Below are 23,140 nucleotides of genomic sequence, written 5' to 3'. Positions count from 1 at the left end.
TGACTGGCTGAAAATTGCTGGAGCCTCATGGTTTAATACTAGTATGAGCCTCAGGCCACATTTCCCCTCTAATTTTGGAAAAATGCAGTGCAGTTTTTCAGGCCTAGCTAATCCCCTCTCCTATACACCATCTCAGTCGTCAGCACAGCCTGCTAATCGCTTTACACACGCAGAGCAGTTAAAGAAAGAGATGTACTATGCAGAATGAACCTACCGTTCAGCCAGGTGTTTGTTCATGTGCCTGGAAAAATGAGCAGTTCCCAGAAGCTGAGTTTACTTTCTTAAAAGGGAATATAGGTTCACTCATCATTACAAAAAGCACATTCAGGCAAGCACTTAAATGTATGGGCCTTCCAAGCAGGGAGCCATGTACAGAGGAGTGTAGTAACAGTTAATGTACTGAAGAGTCTCTAGTCAACACTTTTTTTAGAAGGGTCAGTCTGGTTTAAAAAGGGGGGGGAGGGGAATTGAGATAATGGACATACACTAAAACCTAGTACTGCCATTAGCATTGTCAATTAATATTTTATATTCCCTTGAAGTGCCTTTTGAGGAAATCAGCCTTCATTACCAGAGGTTCTCCACCATAAACATGGCAAACAAAGTACCTCAACTGACAGCTACAGCATCATAAGCGAGGAAAATAGAGTTAATGTAGAATCTGGGGAAATAAACAGACTGATTCAGAGTCCGAGATCAAATGGGCATTTAGATTCCAACACACTCAGAAGTTCTATTACTCAAGCCAAGATTCTGATACCTTTACTCCAACTCCACAAGTTGCTTTAGTGAAATCAATGGGATCATTTGAGGAGTAAAGTACTATTGAACATCAGTAAGGGTATCAGAATCTGTGCCTTAATGTTTGTGTGCTGCTTTGAAAATGATAAGTTCTATATAAGTGTTCAATATTATTAATATTCTCACCCAATTGTCCAGGAAAGGTGGCAAATAATTTTTTGAGGCTCTGGTTCTTCAGAATTGCTAGTTTGATGGGGCTTGGATTTTAAAGTCATTTACATTGCTCCGTCAGTGTTCTGTAGGGTTACCATTCGTCCGGATTTACCCGGACATGTCCTCCTTTTTGTGCTAAAAATAGCGTCCGGGGGGGAATTTGTAAAGCACTCACAATGTCCGGGATTTCCCCCCTCCCCCGGAGCGGCTGGGAGGGCTGCAGGAAAGTCCCGGGCTGGACTCCGGAGCAGCTGGAGAGGAGCTTCGCCCTGCATTCTGAGCAAGTGTCTCAGCACAAAGTGCAGCCCTCCCCTTTTGCAACTGGGAGCGGTTACTGCCATGCAGCGTAGCAAAACGGGAGCGAGAGCACTTTGTGCTGATACAAGGGCAGCTCTCCCCTGCAACCCGGTCCGGGCCAGGGACTGGGTTTTGTTGTGCAGGGCCAGGGACCGGGTTTTGTTGTGCTGGGGCGCTTAGCCACGTGTCCGGCTCGCACAGAGCCCAACACCCTGTTCTGAGCAGCAGGGTAAGGGGGGCAGGAGAAGGGGCAGGGAGGTTCTGGAGGGGGCAGTCAAGAAACGGGGGGGGCTTTTTGGGGGGAGTGGAGAAAGTTTTGGGCAGTCAGGGTACAGGTAGGGGGTAGGGTCCTGGTGGGCAGTTGGGGGGGGGTCTTAGGAGGGGGCAGTTAGGGGACAAGGAACAGGGAGTCTTAGGTAGGGGGTGGGGTTCTGGAGGGAAGTTAGGAGCAGGGGTCCCAGGAGGGGGCAGTCAGGGGACAAGGAGCGGGGGGGTAGGGGGCTGGGAGTTCTGGGGGGGAGCTGTCAGGGGGCAGGAGTGGGGAGAGGGATCGGAGCAGTCAGGGGACAGGGAGCAGAGGGGTTTAGATGGGTTGGGAGTTCTGGGGGGGGCTGTCAGGGGGCAGGAGTGCGGAGAGGGATCGGAGCAGTCAGGGGACAGGGAGCAGAGGGGTTTAGATGGGTTGGGAGTTCTGGGGGGGGCTGTCAGGGGGTGGGGAGTGGTTGGATGGGGCGTGGGAGTCCCAGGGGTCTGTCTGGGGGTGGGGGTGTGGATAAAGGTTGGGGCAGTCAGGGGACAAGAGGCAGGGAGGCTTAGATAGTCCTGGGGGGCAGTTAGGGGCAGGGGTCCCAGGAGGGGGTAGTCAGGGGACAAGGAACGGGGGGAGGGTTGGGAGGTCAGGGGGGGCGGGAAGTGGGAGGGGCAGGGGCGGGGCTTCTCCCGTCCTCTTTTTTGCTCGCTGAAATATGGTAACCCTATGTTCTGCCAAGTATTTTTGGCACCAGCCAGCTAGGTTCTTTCGTAGCTGAGTGAACCCAGTCAAAATTGGCTGGCAAAAGGCAGGACTTTTTAAAATTTATTGTGCTCCAATCAGAAAGCTGCTGAATGCTGCGCTTCTCAGAAAAGTGCTGTCCTTGTCCTTTTAAATGAAAGCTAGTCGGTATTCATTAGGAACAGGCCAGAGCTATTTCAGACACTGAAGACAGCAGACACAGATCAATAGAAAAAAATAACTTTTTATTTACAAAAAAAATCCAAATATTGGATGCTGTAAACAAAATTCACAATCTGTTCCCTCTAGCACTGATGCAAACACTTCAGCTCTTAGAGTCTGTTTTCCATCAGCTCTTTTTTCTGTCTGTGACAGAGCCTATAGTCAAAATGTTCCACAAGAGCAATCCAAGGAGCAATTTGCTGCAACAGGATGCCTCACAGAAGGCAACAGTTGTATGGAATTCTGAGGGAGATCAAATGTGCACAGCCTCCTACAGACTGCAAGAGTTTGCAGTGCTTCAGCCAAGCTGTATTGAAATTTGCAGGCCTTTTTTTGCTATTTACTTTGTTAGCAAGCCATTATTACAACAGCAAGATAGTACACGGATTTTCTTTCTTGCAGTGGAAATTGTCTGCTAAAAGAAAACCATACAAAAGAGTATATTCAAATAGATGCTGAATATGTCATTACATTTTCTTTCCTTTTCTTATATCTGCAGTTTTACCTAACACACTTCATTTTCTCAATGAAACAACAACAACAACAAGCCTTCTTTTGAACTGGCATGAGCCTCCAACATAATACGCTTCATATGCAGAACATTTAAGAAGATGGGATTTAAAGCTTTGCTTGAAGGACTTTGTGTAACATAAGCAACAAATTGTTTTTAAAGCACACACAAAAAAAGGAGTTAGGAAAGATATGGTGTGATCTCATTGGTGTTTTTACTTTCCCTTCTATTTTTAAGAGAAAGTTCTTACATTTTGAGGGTTTTATACATATCAGAAAATAATCTGATTTCAAAGCTCTCAGATGTTTCATTATATTTATATTAAAACAAGTTTAGCTCCCTGTTGATTACCAATAAATCCAACTGTCACACAACAGTTTGACTGTAATCAGGTCAACCTTTTTAATCAGTTCAGCATTTTAAAGGGAGTACTGTTTCTTCAGCAAGTTCTAAGCTGAAATGGCTGATTGGATCGGAAAGTGAAGCCTACTGAATACCAAGAGCTTTTTTCCTGTAAAAGTACTAGTGTTCTGAAGCGAGAGAAAGAGAGAGAAAAAAAAAAAAATCAGACGTTATGAAGGGGAAGGTGTGCAAACCACAGAAGCAATCCAGCTTTGAAAAGATGTTCTTATTTTACTCTTGGCCTGAACTCATGACTCCTTCCCACCACTAACATCAGACACCTTTTAAAACTACCAGCCACCGAGAAAACAAAGCCCTACCAGTTCCACCACTTGTTCATTTACATATGCAAAATAGGTCTAATACCTATATAATATATCCCAAAACATATTATATATGTATCAAAATGTGCATGCTGAAAGGTGCAGTAGGCTGAGCCCTGCTGCGTGTACTACAAAATGAACAGCTGCTGTCAATCATAAAAAGTAATAAAATTTCAGCTGAAAGAGGAAATAAATCAAAACTTTTTTAAAAAAGGCTGCCCTCCAAAGGAAAAGTACATTATCTCATGTATTATCAGCATTTTGTGGTTGAGGCACAGCTATAGATTCCCAAACCCTTTTAAATAGCAGATGACTCATTTATTTGCTGCAAATAGTTGTGGTAAGAGAGGACATACCACATTACCAGCTGATCCTATTTCCCCAGCCCTCCCCTTAGCTTCCGTTAGAAAACCCTTCAGACAGCTACAGGCAATGCTCTGGGTTTGACAAGTACATCACAGTCTTGATCTACAGCTTGAAGTAATAGGCCATGTGAAACAAACCCTTCCTTTTCATAATTAATCAAGAAAGGCCTTCCCCTGACCAAAGAGAGAGAGGAAAGAATGCAGCCAATGTGGAAGGGAGGGAGAGAAGAAAAGAGAAGGTGGGGACAAAGACTCCCAAGTAAACACAATGAGTGGCAATGAAATAGCTTTTCCATTTCCTGAAGAAGTCACAAGAAAGGTGCTTCAGTAAACAAATCAGGTTCCTGTTAAACTTGCCTTCAAAGATAAAAGTACAAAGGGCAGCAAAAATAAACTTGTCTTAGTAGCTCTGTAATGACAAGGGGAGAACACACTTCCAGGATAACAGTTCCCTTTCCAAACACACACTTTTAAACATAATCTTCTTTTACCTGAAACTTAAATGATGCAGAAAATACTGCACTAGAATTTCAAAACCAGTCCTCCCCCAAGAGATGTCTCTGAAGTGAAAATAGTGAAACGGTCGATTTCTTCCCACCCCCCACTGGTCTCTTGGGCGAGGAAACGAAAGTGAATAGTTATAGTTCCAATGGAAAGTGATTCCATTTAAATAAAGTACAGTACTAAACTTGTAAATGCAGTGTGACAACCAGATCAAAGATGTTTAATATTTGCATAAAAATATATATATATAATATATATATAAAATATAATTTTAAGCAACCGTGCAACACTCTTAAAAATGATTCATTTCACATTTACTAAATTCTAGTGGTCCTGGAATGCATAATGCATTCTATTAAAATATTCCTTTAAATATTAACAATTAGTGTTCAAATGACCAACTAATACAATATTCTTTAGCTGTCAGGGGGTTTAAATAGCCTATCTTTGATCCACGTTCCACTGAATTATACATCATGGAGGTATGCAGTCACAAAATTAGTGGGTTAAATGTCAAAATGGTATTACAGTACAAAATGTGAAAAAAAGCATCAGCTAATCAAATGTTTATCCATTTGTGGAATTATTATGGCTCACAAGCAACTCACTGAATTACTGTAATCTTTGTTCTTGCAACCAAAGACATTTATTTGTATCCCACCTTAATCCTGACTGGTTCATTTACTGCAAATTTTCAGGTGTGGGTTATAAATTCTCTGCAAGGTGCTCACTGTCCTATGACATCCTGTTGCAAACTGGAAAACACACAGTACTTTATTTAAACATTCCTTAATTGCTACATTTTCCTAGACCACATTTAATATATACATTGTGTGTGCGTGTTTGTGTGTATTATATATATATATATATATATTATATACACACACACGCGCACACACAAACATACACACACGTACCTATGATAACATCACACTGACAATATTAACTTTATACAGGTATTTGCCAAGGAAAAAATAGGGCATTTTCTCCACCACTGATTCACAAGCTTGTGTTTTTTTGTTTGTTTGTTTATTTTGTTTGTTTGTTGTCTTGTGTCCCTGATAAAACAAAATGCACGGTTAAAAACCACAAAACTATATTTTTCTCACTTCAAATTTTCTGAAAGCATCAGGCACTTTTGATTAACATTGGTGTGTACAAATATAGCAACTTCTTTTTATATTCTACTGTATCTCCTTTGCTTGGATAACTTATTTGTGAAATCTTTGGTCCTTGAGCATATTTTGTTTGCTACACCTGTTTTTCTTGCATTTTCACATTTTTAAAATGTGAAGCACGCATGCAGCTGGAAAAAAATGGACTTTATCATCATGTGTTTTTTCTGGATTTATGATAACTGTACCAATCTCCTACTGTTCATTTGGAGCAAGCTGTTTCTGTTAAAGCATTCTATTCAAGCAAGCTATACATTCTACACAATCTTCCCATAGACAGCACTTGTTGCAAGTCCCAAAGGCAGTAATTCCAATATACATTTTATTTGAACTTATCTCTGGTTCATGCCTCTACTTTTAACTCCTGAATATATGTAAGCAAATTGTTTTGTTTTTTGAGGGTTTTTTTTTTCCCATATTCTCCCTTTTGCAGATCCCATTCTAAAAAAAGGCTTTCCAACCTTCTCTATGCCAAAGCTATGGGAGCAGGTATTGCCAACCCATATTGTCATCAAGCATTCCTCCCTTGTTTATTTCAGGGGAAGCTATTTGCTTTTAATGACAGGTCTCTTGTGCTCTGGGGTAGAATCCAATTATTTCTGCTTCTTTTCTAGATCATGCTCACATAATTTATAAGAAGAACCACAAGCTTTACCAAACTTGAAAGCTAGAGCAGATCATCATTGCACCAAGAACCCCATTTTAAGGAGAGCATCACTCCTTTCTGCTTGTTAGAAAATGTTCTCCCCACCAGGTGTATTAAAACAGTCCTTAATTGCAGGGCAACCAAGTCGAGTATGTGTGCTGCTGGCACGTAAATACCGGTTGAACCTGGGCAATATAGTAATTGCTAAAGTTGGCATCTGCTACATATGGGGCTGGCTGGTAATAGCAGGTGACATTGGCCACATTGGGGATGATATTTTGCTCAGCAAGGACACGGATGGCCAGCATGGTGATAAGATTTAGAGTCTGTCTCCTCTCATGTCCCATCAGGCACACTGTGCTCTCATTCACCACACCATGAAGGGTCATGAGATAGTCATACTTGCGGTCCTCTAATCCCACAAAGTGGTTCTGCAAGTAAGACTCCAACTTTCTTTGCTGTTCTCCAATGTCTGAGAAGTCAATGAAAAACCTGGAACACATGTATCTCTGAAGGGACTTAATCTCAGATTCTGAGGCAGCCCTAAAGCCCCTTACCAAAAGGTTGCAGTACTTAAGAAGGCCACCTCCTCTGATTTCTTCTGGGTTTCTGGTGGCAATTATCTTGTTGCAGAGATGATCAAAGGCTTCTTGGAAATCCCCATAGACACTCTCACCAATGATGGTCGGGTGAAAAGTTTCAGTCATGGGATTCTCTGAGCATTCATAAAAAAGCAGAAGGGAATCTAATTTGATTTGAAAGGAGTCTACACTGAACTCAAACTGCCTCCTCAGAGAGTCCACAAACTTCAGCTCCACGTTTTTGCCACTGTTGTTGGACAAGGAGATGAGACTCCATCGGTCTGAATCATTGCATACTTTTACCATTTTCTGCACATAAGCTTCCTATAATTTGAAAGACAAAATGAGCAAATGAAGAAACCAATACAAGTAATTCCCCTTCACAGACTTCATTTGCATTCTCTCCCACCTCCACCCTGTGCCCGCTTTTTGCGAACTATTTTAAGGAGTCTGGATAAAAACCGAAGGAGACGTATTTAACGTAAGTGGCAGCACAGTAGTTGCAAGGGGTGATGGGATTCCTTATGGGATTGTGCCATGTCGGGAACAACTTTTGCAACAATGTTTTTTTTAAAGCACTTATATATATAGAAAGAGAGAGACAGGTAACAAAATTAATGGCACACATAGCATATATGCCCACACACTCTCATTCTGTCTCACACATACAATAATTCCTGGGGATTTGGAAGATCACTATTAAAATATAATACAAAAGCATTTCTATAGGCACCACAAAAATATATTTTCTATATTTTCAAACTAATCAAAGCTTGTTCTTTCAGCACAGCTCCCCCAAAACACTCCCAAGTTTAAAAAATGTTCCCAAAACAGACAAAATAGGTATATGCCATTTGACATAAGCTATTTGGCATAAACTATAATAAACTCAGAAAATGAATCCTGTTTAAAACAAGAATTTCTGTTTAAAACAAGAAAATGTACAGCTTCTCCATCGTCTGAGAAAAGTGCTCACTGCAAAGAGAGTATTTTCCCTGCAGATACATATAAATGTTCAATGAGCTTATGATCCTTTTAAACTATGCTTCTACCCCTCTGAGTGACTCTTAAAATAAGGCGCTGTAAACTCTAACTTTCTAAGTAAATGTACCCAATATCCGTAATGACAAAAAGGGGGGGGGGGTTCACTAATCCTGGCTCCTCCTCCTTATTAGCTCAGTATGTATTGCCCTGATCGCTTTACTGCAAGTCAAACTCTCTTTGGTTCAACTGGGGTATAAAATGACAGAGGAGTCACTTTTAAAAACATGTTGTAGGTGTCAATTTCATGACACCCTTGTCTCCCCGCGGCTCCACTGTTATAAGGGGCTGCTTCCCTTGGCTGTGTGTCTGGACAAGTGCATGTTTACCTTGAGGGTAAGCGGGGTGATCTTCTCCTTGTTAACTCCGTCAGGTAAGAAATCCAAAAGGCAGTCCAAGACCACGTCCTTCACAGTCTGAAACTCGGCTTCCCCTTTGAGGTCTGCGCAGAAGATGAGGTCCAAGTCCTTGTAGCCCAGGCCACTGTCTTGGTGCAGGATGTGGCTGGCTGCCGAGCCATTGAGTCGCACGTCTCGGACCCCAATGCACTTCTCCTCCAGGCGGCTCCGCACCACCTTCACGATCTGCCGGGGCTGCATCTCCAGCGTGGGGAAGTTGCCCCGGCCGTGGATGGGGATGGTCTCGCTCAGGATGCGATCCAAGCGCCGCACTTGTTCCCAGCTCAGCACGTTGCAATGAGGGTTCTCGCCGCAAGTGCCCGTGCAATTCCCACTCCCGCTGCAGCTGCTACTGCTGGGGCTGCGGGCGATTTCATCGTCAGCCATGGTCCGCAGCCGTTTCCTCTCGGGAGCCTGGTACGTCCCTTTTGCGAGATGTCTTCTTGCTTCGCTCTTAACGGAACAGGAAAGCAAACAATGAGCGCAGGGTTTGACATGCCCAGTGAGCCCTTTAGACCCCCTCCGACACTGCATCATAGAGGGGCTTTCGCTCTCCTCAGCGCCTAACAGCCGAGCTAGCTGCAGCCCCCCGCTCCCACCCAGAGGCGCAGCGTCTATAGATGCAGACCCCCGGGGATCCAACTCACACTGACACACATACGCACCCCACCCACCCCGCCCACAGAAAGAGATCGCTCCGATCTTTATCACCTGGGGGGAGAGTTGCCTGCTGGAGACAGCAAAGCGGCGCTGTGCCTGTGCCCAGCCTGGGAGCGCGCCCGACCCGGGAGCCGCTATCTGCCCCGCTTTCTGCTTCTCCTGGCTACTTGTGCTCCGCCTGCTGGCTTGCTCGGCGCCGTGTGCTGTGCTGCGCGGAGCTGCTGTGCCCGGCCGCCCCGAGTGCTGCTGTCTCTGGAGCTTTCGTAGTTCTGCCTGGGAAATGTCCCCAGTAGTTTTTATATGGGGTTTCTCCGCTCTTCCGGGGCCCCGAGTTACACGCTCCCCACGCCCCCTTCATTTGCATGGACAGCCCGCTGCAGCCCTTGGCTAGGCTCCCCCGCCACGCCCACCTCATATGCATAAACAGCTGTTCTCGGCGTAGTCAACAGTCGTTCCAGAACCGCCTTTGCCCCAAGCTCTACCTCGGGCCGGGATGCAAAGCTGGAGCTACTCAGATCCTGCCACTGCTTGGCCCCAATCCCCCAAAACTGTAGCGCGGGACGAACCAAAGAAACCCCTATTCAGCCGTTGGTCCCGCACCAAAGCAAAATTCGGACCCTTAAGCATTCCACACCAGAAATGCTGCAATACCCGCATATGGCAGCTGGATCCAGTCAAAACTTGCTTCCTAATCCCCAAATGCGAATGCCTGAATAGATACCATGTGGTGCTGCTCCTACTTCGCCAAAAAAATCTAGACCCCGGGGTATCCCTGTAGAGGAACGCCACAAAATGCCAAAGCTGGCACACGGAGCCTACAGAATCCAACCAGTTTTTGGCCCTTCCTTTCCAAATTCCCTCTAGCTCCTACTACTGCACCGGCAAATGGGGACCGTGGTGCACCCAAATATGTACGCGGATCCATCAGCCTCGTATTTGCCCTCCCACCCCATCCCTTTTCTAGGAGACATCAAGTTTAGACAACATTTTACATCAGACAAGTCTTTATTGGATTCGTTGCGTTTCGGTGAAACCAGATCACACATCTTCATCATTCTAAGCACAGCCAAATTTTATGCCCTGACACTGAAATTTAGCAGTGGTCTGGTCGGTCAGATGGTGATGATTTCATTATTTGTGTTTTTAGCTGATCAACTCTTGACTGAGATTTTCAAAGCAGTCTAGGAATTGAGATATATATCTTCTTATCACATTTTAATGTGTCTAAATCTCCTGGACTGCTTTGACACTCAGTGCATTGGATACATTAGCTAGATTGGATAGATTTATCTGAGTTAAAAAAATGGCTCCCTTTGCTATTTATCTAAAAGGTGAAAAATGGATGAATGGCGATGCTGGATTTTTCATGTGGGAGGGTGCCTCAGCTTTTTATAGTGGACTAAGACTTGGTCTCTATGCAATGCAATATAGGTTTGTGGTCAACATTATGCTTGATCTGACAAGACTCAGGTGCCGTATATGTGTTTTGCATTGTCCTTGTACCAGGATGAGTCTGAGCGTGTATTTTTCTGGTTAAGGATGATGAGAAATATGTGCCGTCTATTCTTATAGTACAACTTCGGGGCTTAAAAAAAATCAAACCCGAAATGCTAGGTTCCAGCAGGCTCCAGGTGCTGTCTTTGCGGTACTATTGAGCGGGGATGCATATGGGTAGGTTGGGTTCTGGGTTTTAGCGGCACTCACGCGCTATGTTAGGGTCCAGTTTTTGTTTGTTTGTTTGTTTGTTTTTCCCTGCAGTAAGAGCTGAAAGACGTGTTTTCTGTGGAGGCAACAGAACTTGGGGGTTCAGGGCCAAAAATTGTTTGGATCCATCAGGCTCCTGCTGCTGAATCCGGATTTTTGCAGTGCTCATGCTCGGTGGTGCATGAACTGCCGTCTTCCCCCTGCTCTCCCCCACCCTCGCAGTCGGAGGCTTGGGGCCAAATATCGGCAGGATCCAGGTATATCCAGTTTTTCCTCTGAGAAGGATTTAACAATATAAATACAAACATTACACAAGTAGAGCAGATTACACGCAGATCACGCAGCAGAGAAGAAGGCATATGAGTGCAGACAGGCAGTAGGTACTATACATGCTACAATGTAAAAACTTCAGCCTTCGTTTGCACAGCCGTGAGGCTAATCTTTTCTTCAATTAAAATGTCTGGTAGGCTGCTTTAAATAGTTGTGATGCTTTAAAATGGTTGGAGATGCGCCCTGAGTTTGCAGTGGGTAGATGTTGTATAAACAAGACCGTAAAAAGGAAATTCACTCTTTTATCTCTAGTATTATCTTCCATATGTGTCACCGAAGTCCAGGCAACAGCTTCACCTGTGAGCTGCCCAATGTGGCTATAACTAGAGGCTCCTGCTACGCAGTTCCTCAGATGGATCAATCGGACACATGTAAAGGGGCGTGGGCGTGGGCACGGGCTGACTGGCGCATGGCGGCAGATGTGGCTGGCACGTTCCTGGGGGATGGGCAAGGCGAGCAGCCGCTGGACCAGAGGGAACCGGACGGGACAGAACGTCACAGGTCCGGACGTTCCAGCAACAGCTGCTGGGCGATTCCGAAGGGCTGGGCTGTGCGAAGGGCCCCGCCAATCACCGCCGGTGACGGCTTCTCCCTCCCCTCGGCCCCGCAGGGCGAGGAGCCAATTGGATGAGCGTGGATAGGCGGGGCCGTGCCAGCTCCATGTGAATGAGCTCCGTGCGCTCACGGGCTGCAGCTGGGGTGGGGACACCGACGCATAGAAGGGCTGGCTATTTGCAGCCGCTCAGCTCCGGGGTAGATTCGTCGCCCTTATAGTATTAGCACCGGGCAAGCAGAGGGGAGAGAGAACGCACAGTGCGGCTCCTCCATGCAAGCTGAGGGTTTCTGCCTTCAGCACAGTGGGGTGGCTCCCAGCTGCTCTGCTTTAAGGCTTCAGAAGAGGCGAGGAGATGGGGCGGCCCGTGGACAGTTACCCTAGCGAACGCTATAAACAGTGATGGCTGTGGTTGGGGGCTGTTCGCCCCCTTCCCCACCAGACACCCACCCACTGTTTCTGGGGCCCCTCCCTGGGGAAGGAGATCTCCGTGCAGAGTTGAGGAATCACATTAGTCTGCAAGCCCTTTGCCGAGGAGAACAAAGCCACGCACACAAGCCCTCCTTTGCTGCCATATTGATTGCACTCTGGGCCGCCCCAAATGTGCAGGCCCAGCTGGTTCCATAGAACATTGGCTGGGGAGCTTATTAACACCCGCACGTGCCCTCCAAGGGGCAGAAGGAGACGAGCCGATCGAGGCAAATGGGAAAGGCAAGCAGCAGTAACCCACTCCTTCTGCTCTCGCCCGGGACAGCGGGGGCCCAGCTGTGTGGCAATGCCTCCCCCTGCCGGTCGCTGGGCACCGTGCACCCACACACCGGGTCCCTAGCCTCCCTTGGCGCTGAGAACGCCTTTCCCTCCGAGGCACCCAGGGACGATCCCCGCTCAGCAAACGCGACATTGTTATCCCCGCTGCAGGGGATCGCGCTTGGCCCCTGAGAACGCGTCTGCCTGCAGCTCCTTTTCCTGGCTGCTCCTGGGAAAGGTGCTGTGGGAGGGGTGCCGCAAAGGGGAACTAGCTGCCTCACATTTATACTCACTTATCACAAAACTACATTTATTGTCAACAACGCTCCATTGATTTTGTAGCTCGGTGGACCCAAGCAGGGCATTGGCATTAACCCTAACAGACATCACACTTCTGGCCCGCTGACATTTCTAAGCACCGTTGCAGAAGCGTGCGTGGAGTAGGGTGTGATGTAGCCAAACCCTGGATCCAACCTTAGTTTTGTTTTGTTTTGTTTTGTTTTTTTTGGGGGGGGGGTAGGGGATCTGGGTCCCATTTTTGCAAATAGTCCCCCCTTCTTAAATTGGTTAGCTCCAAACCCCAGTTCTCCCTCCTGCAAACGTCTGAAACTCTCACTGTATGTCCCACAGACAGACCTCAGTAGAAATACTAGTTTAATTTCATTTATATACCATTCCTCGGAGTTCTGGGCTTAGGTAGGACATTTTTACAGACAGAGTCAAGCTGCCAACTTCCACTCCCAGAAGGGAACCAGCTCTTCTGGCCTGTGGTAAAGAAGTACTTCCAGCTCAACCCAATCCCACCTTTTTGAGCACAAAATAGGCTGATAACGTACCATATGTTCAGTATAGCTTACCTCTGTGTGTATGCTTATGCAAATTTATATGGTCTCTGCAAAACTGCAATTTCACTTTCCAAAACTATATATGGAATCTTTTCTGTACCAGGGTCACATTTGAAAACCTGCTGGATTATTCCCAGCAAGTCTGGTAATTTAGAGAAACTGAGGTCAGTCTGCTCAGATTTTTTTTTACTTGATTATGGAATTTGAAAGAAGTTGAAAGATTTTACATGGCCAACAGCAGTACTGCAAAACAAAATAAAAATTGGGTTGTAAAAGTTTAAACATGTTGCTGTCATTTCAAGAAAAGGTGAATATTATTAAGGGGGGGGCTTCTATTTAAATGCCTTTTATTTGTTATAGGCCAATGCTAGTCAATGCCCTTAGTTCATGATGCCTTTCTTATTGTATGGTACCTGTAATTTATACCCGCATTCACTTGAAACAACGGGGAAAACATTAGCTATTTATACCTAGAGTAATAACGTTTGCAGTTATATTTGTTTTTTAAAAAATATTACAAGGGGACACCTTCATGCTTCAGGGTACAAACTGAGCACTATTTGGATCAGTAAGAAATTCCTTTCACATCACTCTCCCTATAGTATTCTAAATATGGCTAGTAGATGTGTGGTTCATTTTTTTCCATCCCCCAGAGAATCTGAAATAGGCCACTTCTAAAGGCAGAATACTGAGCAAGATGGGACTACTGGTCTGCTTCAGTATGTATGCTGTTATAGCCCTGTCCAAACTGAATGAGCAACCAGGCCTAGAAGTGTATATATACATGAGTACGTATAAGCATTAGTGTGGAAAAATATCCTTTAAAAATCTCTAATATTCACTATTAGACAATATACAGTTTGTGAAACTGCATTCTATTATGTTTCTTTAAATGAGCTGAAATTGTCAAGAATAGTGACGATTAACTTAATTTAGGCTAATTATATTGCTGGAAATTTGGAAACATTTGCATAGGTTACATAGGTCATCTCAATTATGACTGACATTGCTAACATCTCAATTATTATGAACAGTAATTTAAGTCATGAGCATACATCTCTATCATTTTAATTACAGATACATTTACCTGAAGAAGGTGAGTTTTTTTAAATCAGTCAATGTGGACAATAATCCAGTTGAGAGTATTTTATCAGTGTATTAGAGAAGTACAATATGAGGCTAATATACTGTTCAAATACATTATTTGTATAGCACAGGGGTTCTCAAACTTCATTGCACTGTAACCCCCTTCTCAACAAAAATTACTTCATGACCCCAGGACAGGGGACTGAAGCATGAGCCCACACGAGCCCCACCACCCCTGGTGGGTGGGGGAGGGGGCTGAAAGCTGAAGCCTGAGGAAGCCCCAGGTGGGGGAGGGTGGCAAAGCTTGAGGGCTTCAGCCCCTGGGTGGGTGGGCCAAAACCAAACCCCAGGCCCCAGCAAATCTAACGCCAGTCCTGGTGATCCCATTAAAATGGGGTCACGACCCACTTTGGGGTCCTGACCCACAGTTTGAGAACCGATGGTAGCATGAAGAGGTATTTGGATTGTAAATATTTGGAGGCAGGGGCCATGTTTCCTGTGTGTCTGTACAGTGCCTGGCACAATTAGGCCCCAATGTTCATTGGGTTCTTTGGGTGCTATCACAATACAAATAATAAAAATATCATTTTTACACATGTGTGTATATTTATATAGAGATTCTTTGTTGTGAACTTTTCACTCTGCACCATTATGTAAAAGATGCAGGAAGTTAATAAAATTCTCTCTCCTTAATTTTAGAATTCACTATTTTTTTCCAGATTATATCTGATTTAACATGTTTGTATCAACTGCTGCCCCATGCCTGTTCCCTCTTTGTTTAACCCACCAGTTACATCTTGTCTGAAATAAGAATATGTACTCTCTTCAGGACAAAGACTGTCTTTTACTATATGTCTTTTCAGTGCCTAGCACAATGGCGCCCTGATCTGTTTGGGGGCTCCAGGTGCTAATGTAATACAAATAATAATAAATATTAACATTATTAATAAATAATAAGACTAATAAGCTTCTCTCTTACAAAGAGGGAGCAGAAAAGTAGTTTAGGGAACCCTAAAATTGATAGAAAATAAAACACTAAATACATTCACAGCTGCAAGGAAAAGGTGTTTTTTAGTACCTCTCCCCACTCCCTTTTCCCCCTTTCTTCTTATCCTTTTACTAAGTACTGTTTTTCATAATGGAAAGAGGATATGCGCACACACATTTTTTTCTTTTTAAAAAAATTGTTTAAAAAAAATGAAATTGAGACTATATGCTCCATACTCTAATAGCAATAAGCCATACTGTGATGTGCATCAATAGGTTATTGGTGCAGTTTTCAGATGTATGAATATGCAATACATTAGCATAGATTGTTGTATTGATTTACTTCATATGAGAAACAGTGGCAGTAAGAACAATATTTCAAATCACATGTTGGCCAAAAATATTGTGCTTATAATATTTTCTGTCTGCTAGATATCTAGTGAAACATGGCTATGCACTAGACATCTTAAAGCCTCTTAATATTTTTTGCTAGAATGCAACACAATTTCTTTGTAGTAAATACATTAGTAGGGCCCTACCAAATTCACGGCCATGAAAAAAAGTCACAGACCGTGAAATCTGGTCTCCCCCCATGAAATCTGGTCTTTTGTGTGCTTTTACCAATACTATACAAATTTCACGGGAAAGATCAGGGTTTCTCAAATTGGGAGTCCTGACACAAAAGGGAGTTGCAAGGGGGTTGCAAGGTTATTTTAAGGGGCTTATGGTATTGCCACCCTTACTTCTGTGCTGCCTTCAGAGCTGGGCGGCTGGAGAGTGGCGGATGTTGGCTGAGCACCCAGCTTTGAAGGCAGCACCCCGCCAGCAGCAGTGCAGATGTAAGGGTGGCAATACAATACCATAAAAAGAACAGGAGTACTTGTGACACCTTAGAGCAGGGGTCGGCAACATTGGCACGTGGCTCGCCAGGGTAAGCACCCTGGCGGGCCGGGCCAGTTTTATTTACCTGCTGACGCAGCAGGTTTGGCCGATTGTGGCCCCCACTGGCCGCGGTTCGCCGTCCCGGGCCAATGGGGGTGGCAAGAAGCGGCGCGGGCGAGCGATGTTCTGGCCGTGGCTTCAGCAGGTAAATAAAACTGGCCCGGCCCGCCAGGGTGCTTACCCTGGCGAGCCGCGTCCCAACGTTGCCGACCCCTGCCTTAGAGACTAACACATTTATTTGAACATAAGCTTTCATGCTGCTACTCTAAATACTATACCATGCCACCCTTATTTCTGCTTTGCTGCCTTCAGAGCTGGGCGGCCAGAGAATGGCGGCTGCTGACTGAGGGCCCATCTCTGCAGGCAGCAGCGCAGAAGTAAGGGTGGCCATACCATGCCATCCTTACTTTTGCACTACTACAGGAGGTGACTGTCTTCAGAGCTGGGGTCCTGGTCAGCAGCCACCACTCTCCATCTGTCCAGCTCTGAAGGCAGACCACCTCCTGCAGCAGTGCAAAAGTATAGCTGTACTGCAACCCCTCCACAACACCTTTTTGGGTCAGGATCCCTACAATTACAACACAATGAAATTTCAGATTTAAATAGCTGAAATCGTGACATTTATGATTTTTAAAATCCTATGACTGTGAAATTGACCAAAATGGACCATGAATTTGGTAGGGCCCTATAATTAGGCAGGAGGTTTGAGAATATTTCACTCTCCACTGAGCGCCCACTGACACTTGAATTTATCAAGACTGTTTATGGTACAGATTCCTATTTTATTTGATGAGATTGTTCACGGCACTAAAGGATGGGTATGCTCATGTTGCTCTCTAAACTAATCTCAGTTGACAGGAGTGCAGAGAAGCCATAAAGGAATAAAAACTCTTTAGGTCCTATAATATGATGGATTCCCGTGTAATCTACCTAAAAAAAAGTCACTGCATCACTTGAGTGTGAGTAAAATAAACTGTCCTAAAATTCAGACTCAGTAATTGGGGGAGGACTTTTCTTAAGACTACATTTTCCATGTGTATGTGACAGAGTTTAATATTTCAGTTCTTCTACCCACGTAGGAAGACAGAGTTGCAATGTTTCATGAGTCATACTTTTATGTAGCTCCATATGCATATGACTGATAGGATATTATTGCAGATTTTATTTTTCCATCTTTTGTTTATCCTACAATGCACTAAGCTCATATGGGAATACTCCAATATATCTAAGTGTTGTTCTGCTTTTTAACCAGCAGAACTGCAGAAACCCATCAATTTAAGATCTAAACAAGCTGTCTTGTTTTGGAACAATGAACTAGCTAGTGTAACTCATGTAAAAATACATCATGTAATCTGACAAGGAAACTGGGTTTACTGTTCATTCAAACAAAACACATTCATGGATTAATACATTTTTAAGGCCATAAGAGACCATCATCATAATCTAATTTGACCTCCTCATAACACAGACCATAGAATTTCACCCAGTAATTCCTGCATCAAGCCCAATAACTTCTGACTGAGCTAGACCATATCTTTTAGTAAGAGATCCAGTCTTGACTTAATGGCTTCAAGTGATGGCCTGCTGGGTGACACTGGGCAAGTCAAGTTCATGCTCTGTGCCTCAGTTTCCCCATCTGTAAAATTGGGATAATGATACTGATCTTTGTAAAGCGCTTGGAGATCCACTGATGAAAAATCCTATATAAGAGCTAGGTATTGTTAATTAATTATTTATTATTATTATTTCCTGTCTGAATATATCTTGCTTCACCTTCCAACCATGGATTTTGTTGTATTTTATTCTGTTAGATTAAAAAGTCCTCTACTATCAGAAATCTCTTCCCATTTAGGTACGTAACAGGTTTTGGTCAAGTCACCGCTTTACCTTCTCTTAAATAAACTTAATAGATTGAACTTCTTTAGTCTTTCACCATAAGGCATGTTTTCCAGACCTCACATCATTCTTGTAGTTCTTTTTTGAACCTTTCCATTTTTTCAGTTTCCTTTTTGAAGTTGGACACCAGTAATTCCATATAAAGAGGTAGTACCACCTCCCTAATCCTTGATATCACCCCACTTATGCATCCAAGGATTGCATTTTCCCTCTTAACTATAGCTTTGCACTGTGAGTTCATATTCATATCTGCCATGACCCCACCACCCTTTTAAGTGTCACTGCATTACAGGATGCAGTCATCCCCCATCTTATAAGTATGACTTACATTATTCATTTCTAGATATCAAACCTTACATTTGGCTGTGTTATAACACATGTTGTTCAAATGAGCCCACCTTACCAAGCAATTCAGATTGGTAAGCATGACTGACCTCTCTCCACCATTATTTACCACTCCACCAATTTTTGTGTCACCTTTATATTTTACCTGCAGTTTTTTTATATTTTCTTCCAGCTAGTTAATAAAGATATTGAATAATATTTGATCAAGAACAGATTCTTATGGGGCCCCACTAGAAACGCCTCCATAAGGTAATAATTCCATGGCTAGAATTACCTCCTGAGATCTATCTTCTGAGATCTAATAGCTTTTAAATCTATTTCATATTGGCTACACTGATTTTGTATAATGCTTTTTTTAAAATTAGAATGTTTGTATTTATTATTTCTCACTTTATTGCCACAGATATGTTAGAGGTGGACCCCAACTGGGACCTTGGCTCCATACTTTTCTATCTATCCTCAAACTTGAGGGATCAGTCATGGTGTCTCAGGCCTCAATCCCAAAATCTAAATCCAATGTATGGTTTTAATTCTGAGCTGGATCCGAACTGGGAAGTGCCTTTTTCCAGATCTGACTTGGATGTTCCCCATAATCAAGGAAATCTTGTAAAAACAGCTGATCTACCATGGTTTATACCATACATCATTCTGAGCCAAACTGTTGAGCAACATTTGTGAAATTTCAGCACTGAACTTGCACCCTAGTTCAGCCTTGACTCCTAACCTAACACTGCCCTAAACTTAATCCTGTCCTGAGTCCTAGCCTAAACTTAATCTGGATTCAGCTCTGAATACTGCTTCCCCTTCAGCCCATTTCTATAATACCTGAAATTGCAGCCACAAAGGCCATAGTTCTGTGAGGTAAAGGGTTGAAACCTGAAGAATACAATAAAGTAGATCAATACTGTTACTCCCCCTCCTCCTACTTCTCTTATGGGGAATCAGTCTTGCCTCTCAGAACTAACTCCCAAGGATTCTCAGACATCAGTGTAATAATATCATGATTTGTTTCACTTTCAGTTCAAATTACAAATAATATAATGTTCATAAAACATTGTGTCCTAACGTAGCTTTTCAAGGAAAGCCCTCAGCTATACTGCACCTGCCAAATTCTGCTCTCACTGGAGTAATAGAGGAATTTGCCTCAGGACACACAGTATGCAGAAGAATCTAGATAGGTCTCAGCAAACTCCATTAGATTCTCTCCATGGAGTGGTGCGGAATTTGTCCTCCATGCAGAAGGAGGGTTCAGCCCTCAGCTATCACAGGGGATCCACTGGAGTGCAGAACGATCTGTGAAGAGGCCTGGTGCCTCCATGCTGCCTCTTGGCTCTTTGCGACCTCTCCTGAAAAGACTTTCCATGCCAGCTGCTGCTCCTGGACCTCCCACCAGCCATCTAAATGGGTATTTCACAACATGGAAGGAGATCTGCATTATTCTTTTGTGCTAATTACACAACACGGTGCTTTTACTTGAAACATGTCTATCATTTTAGGATGATAAGTACTCACCGTATATTTTATATTTTGTATATTTTATTTTATATATTTATATTTTATACATGTCTATCATTTTAGGATGATAAGTATCCACAGTATATTTTATTGTACTTAATTGCTCTGAGAAATTGCTGGGTCCTTTCCCAAAGGCCACATGGTTGAGGGGGAAGAGAGGCACTTCAAGGGTTCTCATAATGCTTATAGTTACTTACAGTAGCTTCCTCTGATTGCTTATATGTTCATCAGCTAAAGCCCTATGGTCTCAAATGTCCTTTCATACACCACACCCAGTGAACTCACAAAAAGTGGGTTTAGTCAGCATTACTCAGTACTGAAGATCAAATTGAAGTAATGCGTCAAAAACAGATTAGATGTGATTTTAGCCATTTTGATTCTCATAAACTGTAATCCCAAACTCATTTGGTATTAGGAAGTTATGGCCCTGTTCCAAAGAGCTACATGTGCCAGAGATCAGCTATCCATTTCCTCTTGTCTCTGTGTCACAGCTGCCAAAGAACCGTGAAACCAGATCATCCCACTTTACCAGGCATGAGATTATTGCTGGTTTTCAAAATGAAGAACAAAATTAAAATTAACTTGTGCCAGTAGATTTAAAATCCGGTGAATAAAGGCTTGAGGTCTTTATGCATCATTTATACACACAAGAGTTCCAAAACAGATTGTTCAGCAAAAGCCTACTGAAGGATGTTTACTGTGCAGAAGTGACCTTATTGCTTTCTCTGCAGTCAAATTAAAATATCCAAGCATGAAAAAGGGGTCATGTTAGCAAATAAAAGGGCATTTTTATTGGACATCACAAAAGTTAATTGCTTGTTTATACAATGCCTAGCACATTGGGGCCTCAAGGCCTCTAAGCACTGTTACAATATAAATGTTCAATAATACAAAAACTGAGATTGTATTTTAAAAACATTGAAAAACTTGTCAAAAAGAGAGAGGTGTGTGTGTAAATCCCTTCAGATTTTGTTCCTCATGCAACCCTAGTAATCACAGGGCCTCAGTCGCTTGAGATTAAAAAAGAAAGATGGCATATATTATACTATGTCACATGATGATGCCATATCAAACCCGTGGTCCACCAAACTGGCATCCAGCAATGGCCTAGAAAAAGCGGGGGGGTGGGGAGAATGTATCTAGCCAATTGTGTAGTGCTGTAATTGGGTGGGGAGGAAAGCTTATGCTCCAATACGTCTGTTAGTCTATAAGGTGCCACAGGACTCTGTCGCTTTTTACAGATCCAGACTAACACGGCTACCCCTCTGATACTTCCTCACAACATGTAATTGCTGGCAATTTCTTTAGTAAGTTTATTTATTTATTTTACCAAATGTATTGTTTTTTAATGTCAGTATTTTTAGCTAAGGAACTGATGAAGAAAGCAGCTTTAGAGATCTTTCCCCAACATTTAGAGCAGGAAAGCAAGGATCCAAAGTAGGAAGAGCATACATTCTTCCTTCCCTAGCGCACCATTTTAAATATGGAAACCATTCTCTCCTCAGATTATTCCTTAGTCTTTCCAGAACAGACTTGACTCTTCCTTTTCATCTCTAGACAAACTCCACACGGTTCCTAAGTGTGGTACATAATTCCTCTGTCTCTACTAATCAGGAACACATTGCAGTCCTTAAACATAGGCCAAGCAAACTAAAGTCACATGGTAGTAGAGATTGCTCACATTTCTTCATGCCTCTCTGATTTTTATTCTTTTGGCTCTTTTCCTGGTATAAGTGGTTTTATCCTTCTATAATAAAATGGGACTTCCTACAGTTCTTCAGCCCAATTTTAATTTAAAGGTAAAGAGAGGGACTTATTGTTCATCTTACAATTTGTCTCCTCTGCCAGTGAAATGCTGCTCTTTCTGCTACATTTGAATACTTTAAATAATGTTAATAATGAATCACAAGGAACCTATAATTTAATGTGTCATTTTACAAACAGACTTTTGCTATGCTTAACTTCACATCAAAAGAATCATTAGCTTATTCATCCTGCTTAACTACACAATTAAGGGACTTGTCTTTATGTATGGGTAAAATTACACAACACTGTCATGGCAGGAGGAGCTGCTGAAGAAAAGCAGATGGTGGGCCTTTTCCTGGTGCTGATGCCCCAATTTACTTTTTTCCTGCTTAATAACTGCCTGGTTTTCCTTCATCCTGCTTCTTTTGGTGGCAGAGATCCCCATGTATGCCAGTATGAAGACTATTTCTTTTGCACCATCCTATTCACCATGGCAGGTACAATCCCAGTGATCACCATTAAAAAGTTTATCACAGTATCTGAACCACAACAGACATTTCCTATTCTAATTACAGGGAGATATATATACCACAAATATTTATTCATTAATGGCAACCATTGTACCAAGAGGGCTCAACACCCTAGAACAGAGACACAGGTTTCTGAACATTCTAAGTAGGTGATTTGACATAACTCTTTAATCTATGCGGCTTCCTTGTTCCTGCCTTCCTCACCCCAATATAACAAGCAAGCTTCCTTTCATCAGCTGCCACTACTGTACTCACTAGGGATGGAAGCAGCATCTCTGAGGCCTTCACTCTAAAAATCAACCAGTGTGACTTGGGGGAGGAGGAATAGTGATATAAATTGCACCAGGAGCTGGGACGCAAACAAACATACTCAGAAAACAGCTATAAATTCCAAAGCACTATACAGAGTGATGTATGTACAGCACAGAGGGACTATTTCAGCCAGCTCAGGTGAAATGCACACAGTGGTGCCCATGCTTCCCTGGCAAAACCAAATGCATGATTTATTTCACCAACATAATAGTTTCTTTGGGGGTCTTTGAAAACAGACACTAGATAATTAGCCTTTTAAATACTTACTTTTCATAGACATAGCTTCTTAATTAACGTTTGATGCTTAAGCATCAATAAAAATAGAGGTCCTTTATAAACATCTCTTTCCTCTGTCCTAATATATGCTCTGTCTTCAGGTACATCCTGCATGTTACAGAATTACCCAAGGTCATACTAAAACAAAAGAGAAGGTCTGCCGGCTAGTGAAAGGCAAACAAAAATCTGAAACTTATATATCCCACATGCCATATTGCATTGACCAGTGCTTCCTGTCCCATTGCATTTCTACCAC

At 43.2% G+C, this 23,140-nt stretch overlaps 1 protein-coding gene across 1 annotated transcript; it reads right to left on the bottom strand.

The window, feature by feature from the left end:
- Positions 1-2,468: 2,468 nt before the first annotated feature.
- Positions 2,469-9,434, bottom strand: TENT5A (terminal nucleotidyltransferase 5A). Its single transcript, XM_054023841.1, is given in 4 exon segments — positions 2,469-7,295; positions 8,342-8,863; positions 9,122-9,284; positions 9,286-9,434. Coding segments are annotated over 4 exon segments (1,614 nt in total). The 3' UTR covers positions 2,469-6,515.
- Positions 9,435-23,140: the final 13,706 nt, after the last annotated feature.

Source organism: Malaclemys terrapin, chromosome 3 (assembly GCF_027887155.1).
Source record: "Malaclemys terrapin pileata isolate rMalTer1 chromosome 3, rMalTer1.hap1, whole genome shotgun sequence".
NCBI lineage: Eukaryota > Metazoa > Chordata > Testudines > Emydidae > Malaclemys > Malaclemys terrapin.
Note: the sequence above shows the minus strand (reverse complement) of the source record. Positions and strands in the feature narration are given on the sequence as shown.